Here is a 12,660-nt window from a genome sequence, read left to right on the forward strand (position 1 = left end):
TTTCTGAGGAGCCCCCTCAGAAGTAGATGTATTAAGTATATGGAATAATTCAATAAATTAAAGATAAATTACTCTTATATTTGAATTTAAGCCACACACAACAAACAACAGAGTGGGATGTGATCTTTCAAAAGAAAAAAGTTGAAAAGTACATTCTAATTTCAAAAAGAGAGAGAAATAGGGTGCTTTACATTTTATCAGCAACATGCAGGTATGGGCCCTATTTCTTCGGGAAGCAGGGTAAGCGGGCAATGAGGTTTTTTGTTGTTATTTTTTTAATGTGAATGTGATTTAGTGAGAAAGGGAGAAGGTCCTATCTTTCTTCTTAGAGACTGGCTTTCACTAGACCCCATGGGGCAGGAGAAAGACCACATCAAATACACTTTCTGGTGTCATTTTAATAGGATGTTTTTAGAAACTCATCAGAAGTCAGCAGAAGCCAGGGATGCGTTATCTACACACAAACACCTTGATGTAAGCCACCCCTTCCCCAAAACTAACCTCAGCGGTGTAAATGTAGATGGTGTTGAAGTTAGCTGCCACCAGAGCCCTCAGCATGAAGAGGAAGCCGATGAGGCCGGCACTAGGGAACCGGAAGGGAGACATCACAGAGGCAGCATGGGAGGACCTTCCGGGGCCCCCATCCTGGTGCATTGTAGCGGCCAACACACACACACCCACGGGGGCCAGGACCCCGGGGTGCTGCTTATCAGCTGGCCTGACTGTGGGGTCCTAAAGCAACACCTGACCCAGACCTTCCATCCTGTTCCCCCAGAGTGTGCCGTTCCAGCCTGCCCCCCACCCCAGACGAGCACACCTCTGTGACCACTCCTGGAAAACGGTACAGTGCGCAGAATAAGTCATACATACTATGAATGAGGCCACCCTAGAGTCACAAATTCAGAGTGCAATGAATTTTCCCACCACAGGTATGCTATCTACATCACTGTCTTGACAATGGTGCAGCTCATTTGGTCAGCAACCAAATTCCCCATTCTCCAGGAAACTTTGTAAAAAGATCCTAAATATCTCGGTGAGCAAACTGAATGCCCCCAGGCTAGTCCTGTTCAGGGGGAGAAAAGGAGTAGGAGGGGCAGAGGCAGCTTGTACTCTACTTTCCTAGGGAAAGGGACTTGTTCCTGACCCGCATTGAAGGCCATGGGTCAGGAGACCTCATTTTATTTATTTTACACTTTTTTTTTCTGGCTATGGGGCATGTGGGATCTTAGTTCTCCAACCAGGGATCGAACCTGCACTCTCTGCAGTGGAAGCGTGGAGTCTTAACCACGGGACTGCCAGAGAAGTCCCCAGGAGACCTCATCTTAAAACCACCGCTCAAAACTAAATTGTTCCAAAGCAGCCAGAGAGCAAATACCTTGAGGTGCAAATATTGAGGAGCAGGAAGAATAAAGCTGTACATCCCATGGTAATAGAAAGGCTCAGCCGTCTCCCCAGGAAATTAATGCCCAGGATGTTTAAAGGATTCACTGGAAAAAAACAAAGGCAATTTTCAGAACTTTGACAGCAAATGGCATTTATCAACACTGACATGGTTTCCTCCCTGTCATTTCATAAAGAAACAACTTAATTCAAACCTCATGGGCATTGCAGCCAAGAACAGTCACACTGTCATCAACATCATGCTCTTTTCACATCCTTTTCCCATGTGGGTCTGAGAAAAACACATTGGTGTATGCGACGTATATTTTATGTCCAGGATGTGTATTACTGTATATATGTCTATTGTAAACTGCCCACTTGTTCGATCTATATTTTAAATATTTTATGCTGTTTTTCAAATTCAAGATGCCATGAATTTTTTTTTCGGCGGGGGGGGGGGGCGGGGGGGAGGGGCGGTACATAATGCAGCATGTGGAACTTCCCCAACCAGGAATCAAACCCACAGCCCCTGCAGTGGAAGCATGGAGTCTTACCCACTAGACCACCAGGGAAGTCCAAGGTGCTAATGATTAAGTACCATTATTTTATGCCTATTAAAGCAGAAACAGTGCTTCCAAAGGGAAACCTAACAAGTCATTGCAAGACACATCCCAGTTGCAGAGACATTACAATGTGGGGAAATGCATCTTAGAATTGATTCGATAAAGTAATTTAAAGCTCCATGTCTCCAGACTTGTCCTCCCTCCCCACTTGCATCCACACTGGAGACACGTCAGCATGATTTGGGGACTCATCTAGTCCTACCAGGCAGGATCCAAGTGTATGACAGGCCACTCTTCTCTGTGAGGCTCTGAGTTGCCCGTCCCCCACCCAAAACAGAGAGCCACGCAACAGAGAGAGACATTTACGAGCAATTTCGCCAACGGTGCTGATAATCATGGTCCTGTAGTCGGAGGGGGCGAACATGTGGCAGTAACAGGGGCTCTGGCTCTCCTCCAAGGCCCCCACGGTCACGGCCACCTCGGACTCGGACCGCGAGCCACAGACTAGGTCCCGCTCCAGCAGCTCGGCGCTGGCCAGGATGACCCCGTAGTAGGCGAAAGAGATGCCCAGCCTGGAAGCAAGAAAAGATGGACATCAGGAAAGGCTGTCTCCAGGCCTGAAGAAGGGGTAGCCCCATGAGAGGCGGGGAGAAGCAGGGAGAGCTTTTCAGGTGGAAGACACGGTGTGTGGGAGGGGAAAGAAGGGGAGGGGAAAGTGGGGTCACATTTCAGGGGGAGACTGGAGGGTGGCCTTCACCAGAGACTGCACGGTGAGAAATGGATTTGCAAGAAAAAGCAGAAAGGGCTCAGAGGACCCCTCAGGCCAGGAGAGAGTTTTGTCACAGAGTCAGAACAGAACTAACACCATGTTGAAACTGCCCCCTTCATTCTTCAGCTCATGTACTCTGTTACTTTAGCCCTGAATACACAGAGTTAGCTATCAGAGCACTGTTGCTTGTGCCCACACAGCTTATTAAGTTCCCATCCCAGGTGGTCCCGGGTTAGTTATAGCTACTAGTTGTAGGTAAGTTCGTTTTCAGCCTAGAAACCTTGCAAATAAGCAGAGATAAGGGTGGTAGAATAAAAATAACCAATATTGATTTGAAATTTTGCAGAAACCTTATAATCCAGCCTTGTGAGCAAACAGAACAAAGAAAGGCTAAGCTTCCCTTGAAGGCCAGTGGCTCCAAGAAGTCTGCAACTCATCCTGACCCTCTCCTCTCGAACCCTCCCACCTTCATCTTTCCCTCAGCTAAAGAGCAGCCTGAATGCTACTCTAGGTTAAGATGGTTCTTTAAAACTTTAGTCCACCATCTTCTCAGTCTGCTGGCATTCTGGATAAAGTCACTATCATTTGCCTCCACACCTTGTCTTCTACTTGCCTGCCATGTAGCAAGCAGCACAAGCTTAGACTGGGTAACAGTTTCCTTTTCTGCAGCTGCTCCAACATGTGAGCACAAACTTAGTGCTTTAAACAGTTCACAGTTATCTCACAGTCCTGGAGGTCAGCACTTCAGTGGGTCTGGCTGACTTCTCGGCTCGGTGTCTCAGGAGGCAGAAACGCCAGTGTAGGCGGGGCTGCTCCACTTTTTATGGGAGAGTCCATCTTCAAGCTCATCCAGACGGCTGGCAGAACCCAGCTGCACAGGCTGTAGGACCCACGTCCACGTCCTTGCTGGCTGCTGACCAGGGTTTTTCAGCTTCTGCAGGCCCCCTTGTTCCTCGTCTGCAGAGCCAGCGACAGCAGTCGTAACCACCCCGTGTTCCCGCCTTACCCCACACTTCCCTTCTGCTGCAGCTCTGATTCCAGCTGGAGAGACTTCTCCACTTTTAAAGACTCGGGTGATTAGATTGCATCCACCTGCCTAATCCAGGCTATGCTCCCTGTTTTAGGTCGGATAACCATACTTATTACATCTATGCTCTGCTTTCACATCCACAGTCAAGTGAGTGTTTGATGGAATCACCAGGTGTTGGAAATCTCGGGGGTCATCTTTAGAATTCTGCCTTTCGGAGGTCAGGAAGCCATGCAAGGTTTTTGCTTTTGCTTTATATTTCCTTCCTCTCGCTCTCTCTCTTTTTTTTTTTTTTTTTTGGTCTATTCTTAAATATTTTTATATATTTAAAATAAATATAAATGTTTTATATCTAAATAAATTTTATTTTATTTAAATATAAACATAACATAAAGTTCATATATCAAAGTGAAGAAAAAGAATAAAGTCAGCCTCCCAGAAGCCCCCCTCATGCCTGTTTTACGGAAATGGTTATTAAAGCCACATGTAAAAGACACATGGGGACAATTAGGGGAAATTACATATATTCTGCACACTGCATGATACTAGTGATGATTGTTAATATTTTTTCATATTTAATTTTATTTATTTGGCTGCACCGGATCTTAGTTGTGGCAAATAATATCTTTAGTTGTGGCTCTTTAATTGCAACACGTGGGATCTAGTTCCCTGAGCAGGGATCAAACCCAGGCCTCCTGCATTAGGAGTACAGGGTCTTAGCCAATGAACCACTAGGTGATTCCCACAATTGTTAACCTTGTTGGTGTGATTATAGGGTTGGAATCATCTAAGAAAAGGTCCTCAAGTAGTTGAGACTCTTAATGAAAACCTGGGGATGAAATGGCATGAAGTGTTGGGCCTACTTGGAAATACTTCAGAACAGGAAAAACAGCCAAAGCAAATATGGGTAAATATCTGTGATTGTCAGATCTGAGTGGCAAGTAAATTAGACTTCATCAAGGTATCCTCTCTGCTTTCATGTGAGCTTGGAAATTCTCATCATGAAATATTTAAAAAGAAGACAATAATCAACTTGCTATTAAGGTAACTTTAAATTTTGCTTAATTTCCAAATACTGAGAGTATTTTAAAAATTAAAAAGTCTCAAAAGGAGAAACATCAACGCACTTTTAGTGATTATATCTGGGAAAGGCAGAGAGACAGCCAATTTCCTGAGTTCAAACACTATCATTAAGTTTCCACTGTTCTGAATCTTTCTATAAACGGAAGCGTGTATTATGTATTCTGTGTCTGACTTGCTTTGCTTATTATTACATTTGTAAGATTGAGCCATGTTGAGGGCAGAACACCAGTTTTCTCATTTTTATTATTGTATAGTATTCTATGTTATGAATATAATACAATTTATCCATTATACTGTTGATGGGCATGTGGGTTGTTTTTAGTTTGGAGCTGTTACAAATAAAATAATGCTATTTTATTTTACTTGGCACTTCTGTTGAATATAAATTTAGGAGTGAAACTGATGAGCCATAGGTTATGCATACTTTCAACTGCAGTAGAAATCGTTAAACAGTTTTTCAAAGTGGTCACGCTGACTTGAAATCCAATCATCAGTGTATAAAAATTCTAGTTACTTCACATCCTTCCCAACGCTTGATACAGTCAGTCTTTTTAACTTAGCCATTCAGGTGGATTTGCAATGGTTTCTCATTTGGTTTTAATTTGTATTTCCCTGGAGACTTTAAGGTTGACCATGCTTTCATGTATTTATTTGATACATATTTTTGGTCAAGTGGCTGTTCAAGTCTCTGACCTATTTCTCTACCAGGTCAGGTATGCTTTTCTTGTTGAAATAAGTTATACAATAGTAACATATATTAATAATATATATAATGTGTATAGATAATTTGTTGGACATAATATACTATAAATTTCTTTTCTCAGTTGGTGGCCTACTTTTCAAGCTCTTAATTTAATGTAGGCAAACTCATCAATCTTTTCTTTTAGAGTTAATACTTTTTGTATCCTGTTTAGAAAATCTTTGCACAGAGAGAACCACTGAATCTATTCCTTTGAATTTGACTCTCAGTGACCTCAAGGATCAGTTCCAGTAAAGTGATGAGGGAAGAGACCAGGCTGCAAAAGGTTAGTACAGAACTCAAATGAAAAATTTTTTTAAAACCTGGTTATAGATGATTTGGATTTTTTTTCTCTCTTTTTATACTGTTATTTTATATCTATTTTTTGGTCTGTGGTGTTAAGCAAAAAGATAAGGCATTACTGGTATCTGCCTTGTGTTTTCTCCCTAGAGAACTCAGGAGGAATTTACTTCAGTGGACTTTCTCCCACTGAAAGTATTTGTTTATTTGAACCTAGGTTTTCTTTTTTTTTTAACTGGAGTATAATTGCTTTACAATGGTGTATCGGCCTCTGCTATACAACAGTGTGAATCAGCTATAAGTATACATATATCCCCTCCCTCTTGAACCCCCCTAAACCTAATTTTGAAATAATACCATTCTTACCATATGACCCAGATCTGTAACGTGGTCCGTAAATATTTAGCATCCAATAGGTCTGCAAATCTTCCTCTCTTTTCCTGGGGTAGTGAAAGGGAGAGACAGGACAGATTAAGTAGGTTAAGTATGGGCAAAGGTGACTCTAAAATTTTAGATCAGAGAAAGCAAGAACTATGTGGAAATGTCGTGCAGAGAGATGGCCACTCCGCTCCCTGAATATCCTTCACCCAAACCCATAAATACTGTCTTTAACACATTTGTCTCAGTCAGTCAGTCTTTGCATACTTTTTATCATCACTGGCAAGTACCAAGACCCATTGAATTTAAGGTTCTAACCCTTTCACTCTTCTCCTTCTCACCAATATTGGTGAGAGGTAGACTAGAGTATAGAAAATAGGAGGATACAAAAACAGCTATGAAACTGATGGAGATCATTAAGATGAAGAAACCCTAATATTTAAAAAGTGTGAGCCTCGTGTGAAAAACAAGTGGCCTAAATTTGAAAAAAGGATAGTGTCCAATTTCTTTGTGTGTCTTTAGTAAAAGTTCTTGTCCATAGCCAGTGCCTATTAAGTATGTTTGGATCAAAATAAGGCTGAGTTATACAGGATTAGGCAGTAATGGATTTTTATGTAAAGCTAGGAATATTTCAGGTGGAGGGTGCTCAGCTGAAAACCAACTACTCTTTTTTCACAAATCCACCTGGGATTACAACATCTCACCCCTGGCCCCCCGACCAGGGAGACCAGAAGTGTGGTCTGGGAGTCCTGGATTTTGTTATCACAGGAAGAGCTTCCAGAGAACTCAGAGGTCCTTTGCCTCTGTAACTTTCAGTCTCAGCTCCTAGATTTCACTGGGGGTGGACTCAAGCCACTGACACTCCGCTTTCATCTGCTTTATATCTCAGGACTCTGGTCACTCATCTTTGGAAAACCTCTGATCCAGCCCTATCCTCATATTTTCCAACACAGACTATATGGCCAAGAGAGGGTAAGTGGCTTGCCCAAGATCACACAGCTGTTTGGAGACAGAGCCAGTCTGGGTCTTTCTCTCTTTCCCACCTGCCTCTCTGCCATGTCCCCTGAGTTAAGATGCAACTATGGTCCCCTCACCTCCCCAAGTGTCACTGGAGATTCAGAAAGCTGAGTTATATATACACAGACAAACTTTATCCTAATAAGTCATTTGGTTCTGAACCTTTGACCATACAACCCAAATGGGTGGACTTATTCAGCCCCTTCACGGCATGGCCTGACCTCAGACAGCCCCCAAAGCATCTCGGGAGTGAAGCTGCAGAGGCTCCACCGCCCACAGCATCTTGCCTGGCCTCCTCCACACAGCATCCTAACAACCACCTATGTGACCGAATTCACTGCTCATCCCTACCTTTGGTCTCAGCTCACACCATTCCTCCTGCCTGGCCTTTTTCCTCCCCAAGGCTGCCTCTCCTCTCAGTCCCCACTTCTCCGCAGGTGGCTCTGCCAACCTGGCTCACGGTCACCTCTCTGCTCTGATCCTCCAAACCCTGCTGCCTGGGCCACTCACCTGGCTCTAGGCATCTGTTATGCTATTGATTATGCTATTGATACTTTGCTATGTGAGTCTCACCTCTCTAACCAGATTTAGGAGACTTAAGGCAGGGTCCATCACTTACAGCTCTGTATTCACAAGGCCTTGCTCAATAGACCACCGTGGAGAAGAATCATTTAATGGGCTTGAGGGATGGAGGCAGCAAGATGAAGTCAAGAGAAACAAAGGGGGAGAAAGAAGGAAGGGGGAGAAAAGAGAAGGCTGTAAGAGGGAGGAGGGAAGGGGGCGGTTGTAGAGATGACTGAGAATGGAGATGGGGTCTTTAAAGAGTTAAATGAGCTAAAATGAGGTCATTAGGGTGGACTGTAATCCAATATGACCAAAAGAGATCAGAATACACACACACACAGGGAAAATGACGAGAAGACGGACATCTAAAACCCAGGGAAAGGAGCCTCAGAAGAAACCAGCTCTGCAGCACCTTGACATTGGACATCTAGCCTCCAGAATTGTGAGAAAATTATATTTGTTGTTTAAGACACCCAGTCTATGCTGTTTTATTATGGCAGCCCAAATGAACTAATACCCAGTGGGATAGGAGATGGAAGGAGGAGGGGTGGAAGAGGGAGGAGGCAAAAGAAAAGAGGAAAGAAGTGTACCTCAGTGCTCCACAGTCCTGGAACAACTACTGAGTTAGAAAAAAAAAACAATACACATCAGAGACTTCCCTGATGGTCCAGTGGTTAAGACTTCACCTTTCAATGCAGAAGGTGCAGGTTTGATCCCTGGTTGGAGAACTAAGATCCCACATGGCCTCCTGGCCAAAAAACCAAAACACAAAACAAAAGCAATACTGTAACAAATTCAATAAAGACTTTAAAAAACTGGTCCACATCAAAAAAACTCTACAATCAGACCCTCATGATCGTTCAGTGTCCATGGTTTTGTCTCTAAATTTTTTTCTCTCTCTGAATCCAATTTTATTTTTTATGCTGTTGACAATCAAAATTTCACAGCCAGTTAGAGATTATGTGCCAGTTTCTACAAAGCATAATAGCTTCTTTCATTTAATCCCTGTTGCCTGGCAACTAGTCTTCCCACCATGCTTTGCATGATAAGATGGAATTGTCAGTATTTTAGTAGAAAGGTAGGAGAGAGCTGATACTGCCTAATAGTAGGGTCCTGACCTCTGAACCACAAAATTTATTTCCAAAATCCAGAAAATAAATTAGAATAACAGAAGCATCCTTAGTTCTTTGGAAGAAAGTTCAAGGTTCCTGTTTCACAAGTGGGTTTTGAGGCATGTGGAATAATTAGGGGAAACACTCCACAAAGCAAAGTGAGAACACCTTACCAAACGAAAACTGAATGTGAGGAAGTTTGGGGCATTTAATTCTCATTTTTGCGTTATCATCAAGCACATTCTATCTCACAACACATCCAGCATCAGGTCAGGTGGCAGTGGGATTACAATGCTCTTGTCATCAGTGATGCCCTGGGAAGTCAGGAACACCCTAGAAAAACCCCCCTCTGACTTGTGTGCAGGGCACAAAAGACCTGTACCCTTGACATCACCTTCCTGTTGTGGGCATACGACACCTGAGGGAGTAAGATGTGGGGAGGTGAGTGGGGAGGGCTGTTGCTGCCCTGGACCCATCTGAGGCATGGAGGAAGAGTTGTGTCAAGATCAGGCTCTGCCATAGACTGGTGCAGGCACTGTGGAAAGCGGTATGGACAGTCCTCAGAAGATTAAAAACAGAACTGCCATATGATCCAGCAACCCCACCTCTGGGTATATATCCAAAGGAAATGAAAACAGGGGGCTTAAATAGATCTTCACTCCCACTTCACTTTAAAGTTCTTCTAAAAAAAAAAAATCATTCAATTTTTGTTGGTTCACTTGGTTCATTTCCAAGGCAAACCATTCAACATTACAGTAATCCAAGTCTATGCCCCAATCACTAACGCAGAAGAAGCCAAAGTTGAACGGTTCTATGAAGACCTACAAGACCTTCCAGACCTAACACCAAAAAAAAAAAAAAAAAAAAAAATTAACACCTTAGGGGATTGGAATGCAAAAGTAGGAAGTCAAGAGATATCTGGAGTAACAGGCAAGTTTGGCCTTGGTGTACAAAATGAAGCAAGGCAAAGGCTAACAGAGTTTTGTCAAGAAAACACATGTCACAGCAAACACCCTTTTCCAACAACACAAGGGATGACTATACACATGGACATCATCAAATAGCCAATACTGAAATCAGATTGATGATATTCTTTGCAGCTGAAGATGGAAAAGCTTTATACAGTCAGCAAAGACAGGACCAGGAGCTGACTGTGGCTCAGATCATGAACTCCTTATTGCAAAATTCAGGCTTAAAGAAAGTATAGAAAACTGCTAGGCCTTTCAGATATGACCTAAAGCAAGTCCCTTATGATTATACAGTGGAGGGGATGAATAGATTCAAGGGATTAGATCTGGTAGACAGTGCCTGAAGAACGATGGATGGAGGTTTGTAACACTGTACAGGAGGCAGTGACCAAAACCATCCCAAAGAAAAAGAAATGCAAGAAGGCAAAGTAGTTGCCTGAGGTGGCTTTACAAATAGCTGAGGAAAGAAGAGAAGTGAAGTGCAAGGGAGAAAGGGAAAGACACACCCAAATGAATGCAGAGTTCCAGAAAATAGCAAGGAGAGATAAGAAAGCCTTCTTCAATGAACAATGCAAAGAAATAGAGGGAAACAACAGAATGGGAAAGACTAGACATCTCTTCAAGAAAACTGGAGCTATCAAGGGAGTATTTCATGCAAGGATGGGCATGATAAAGGACAGGAATGGGAAGGATCTAACAGAAGCAGAAGAGATTAAGAAAAGATGGCAAGAATACAAAGAACTATACAGAAAAGATCTTAATGACTCGGATAACCACAATGATGTGGCCACTCACCTAGAATCAGATACCCTAGAGTGTGCAGTCAAGTAGGCCTTAGGAAGCATCACTATAAACAAAGCTAGTGGAGGTGATGGAATACCAGCTGAGCTATTTAAAATCCTAAAAGATGATGCTGTGAAAGTGCTGCACTCAATATGTCAGCAAATTTGGAAAACTCAGCAGTGGCCACAGAACTGAAAAAGGTCAGTTTTCATTCCAATTCCAAAAACAGGCAATGCCAAAGAATGATCAAATTACTGTACAGCTGTGCTCATTTCACATGCTAGCAAGGGTACGTTCAAAATCCTTCATGCTAGGTTTCAGCAGTATATGAACTGAGAAATCCCAGATGTACAAGCTGGGTTTAGAAAGGCAGAGTTCATATTGCCAACATTTGTTGGATCATAAAGAAAGCAGGGAATTCCAGAAAAACATCTACTTCTGCTTCATTAAAGCAAACTACATTACTTAACTAATTACTTACTACAGACTACATTACTACATTATATTACTAATTACAGCATACTTCATTGACTACATTAAAGTCTTTTACTGTGTGGATCACAAAAAACTGTAGAAAATTCTTCAAAAGATGGGAATACCAGACCAGCTTATCTGTCTCCTGAGAAACCTATATGCAAGTCAAGAAGCAACAGTTAAGAACCAGACATGGGACAACTGACTGGTTCAGAATTGGGGAAGGAGTACATCGAGGCAGTATATTGTCACCCAGCTTATTTAATTTTTATACACAGAACATCATGTGAAATATTGAGCTGGTTAAATCACAAACTTGAATCAAGACTGCCAGGAGATATATCAACAACCTCAGATACGCAGATGATACCACTCTAATGGAAGAAAGTGAAGAGGAACTAAAGACCCTCTTGATGAAGGTGAAAGAGGAAAGTGAAAAAGATGACTTAAAACTCAATATTCAAAAAAATAAGATCATGGCATCTGGTCCTATCACTTCACAGCAAACAGAACATGAAAAAGTGAAAGCAGTGACAGGTTTTATTTTCTTGGGCTCCCAAATCACTGCAGATGATGACTGCAGCCATGAAAATAAAAGATGCTTGTTCCTTGGAAGGAAAGCTGTAACAAACCTAGACAGCATATCAAAAAGCAGAGACATTACTTTGCCAACAAAGGTCTGTACTGTCAAAGCTAGATCAAACCAGTCAATTGTAAAGGTAATCAACCCTGAATAGTCATCGGAAGGACTGATGCTGAAGCTCCAATACTTTGGGCACCTGATGTGAAGAACTGACTCATTGGAAAAGACCCTGATGCTGGGAAAGATTGAAGGCAAAAGGAGAAGGAGGCTGCAGAGGATGAGATAGTTAGATAGCATCCCTGACTCAATGGACATGAATTTGAGCAAACTCCAGGAGACAGTGAAGGACAGGGGAGCCTGGTGTGCAGCAATCCATGGGGTCACAAAGAGTTGGACACAACTTAGAGACTGAACAACAATAGTAACAACAATAAAAAGTAAGCCTGAGAAAATAGCGTGGAAAATTCTGAAAAAGAACTTTGATAATGAGTACATACTTTATAAGTATGAAAACTTATTATAAAATACAATAATTGTTATATGAGACCAACAATTAATGTTCTAGTATATAATAAATCCCATATATATTTGAACAAACCTAATATTTAGAACATGCCTGCTAAGTTGCTTCAGTTGTGTCCAACTCTTTGTGACGCTATGGACCATAGCCCACTAGGGTCTTCTGTTCATGGGATTCTCGAGGCAAGAATACTGGAGCGGGTTGCCATTCCCTTCTCCAGGTGATCTTCCTGACCCAGGGGTCAAACCCACATCTCTTGAGTCTCCTGCACTGGAAAATGGGTTCTTTACCAGTAGCACCTTATGGGAAGCTCATTTAGAACATAATATTCAGCAATAAATTCAAATACATAGGGGATGGATTATTCAAAACTACATCAGTGCCACTGGTTAGCTATTTG

The 12,660-nt window shown here is 42.4% G+C and overlaps 1 protein-coding gene across 1 annotated transcript in view; it reads right to left on the reverse strand.

Moving 5' to 3' along the window:
* Positions 1-12,660, reverse strand: part of SVOPL (SVOP like) — an 83,810-nt gene that overhangs the window by 44,969 nt on the left and 26,181 nt on the right. The window contains exons 10-13 of the mRNA XM_043873435.1: positions 6,228-6,301; positions 2,310-2,515; positions 1,376-1,487; positions 502-583 (exon numbers count right to left, since the gene is read on the reverse strand). Coding sequence (XP_043729370.1) covers positions 502-583; positions 1,376-1,487; positions 2,310-2,515; positions 6,228-6,301 — 474 coding nt within the window. The remainder of the gene's footprint in view (positions 1-501; positions 584-1,375; positions 1,488-2,309; positions 2,516-6,227; positions 6,302-12,660) is intronic.

This window comes from Cervus elaphus, chromosome 18 (assembly GCF_910594005.1).
Source record: "Cervus elaphus chromosome 18, mCerEla1.1, whole genome shotgun sequence".
In the NCBI taxonomy this organism is placed as follows: Eukaryota; Metazoa; Chordata; class Mammalia; order Artiodactyla; family Cervidae; genus Cervus; species Cervus elaphus.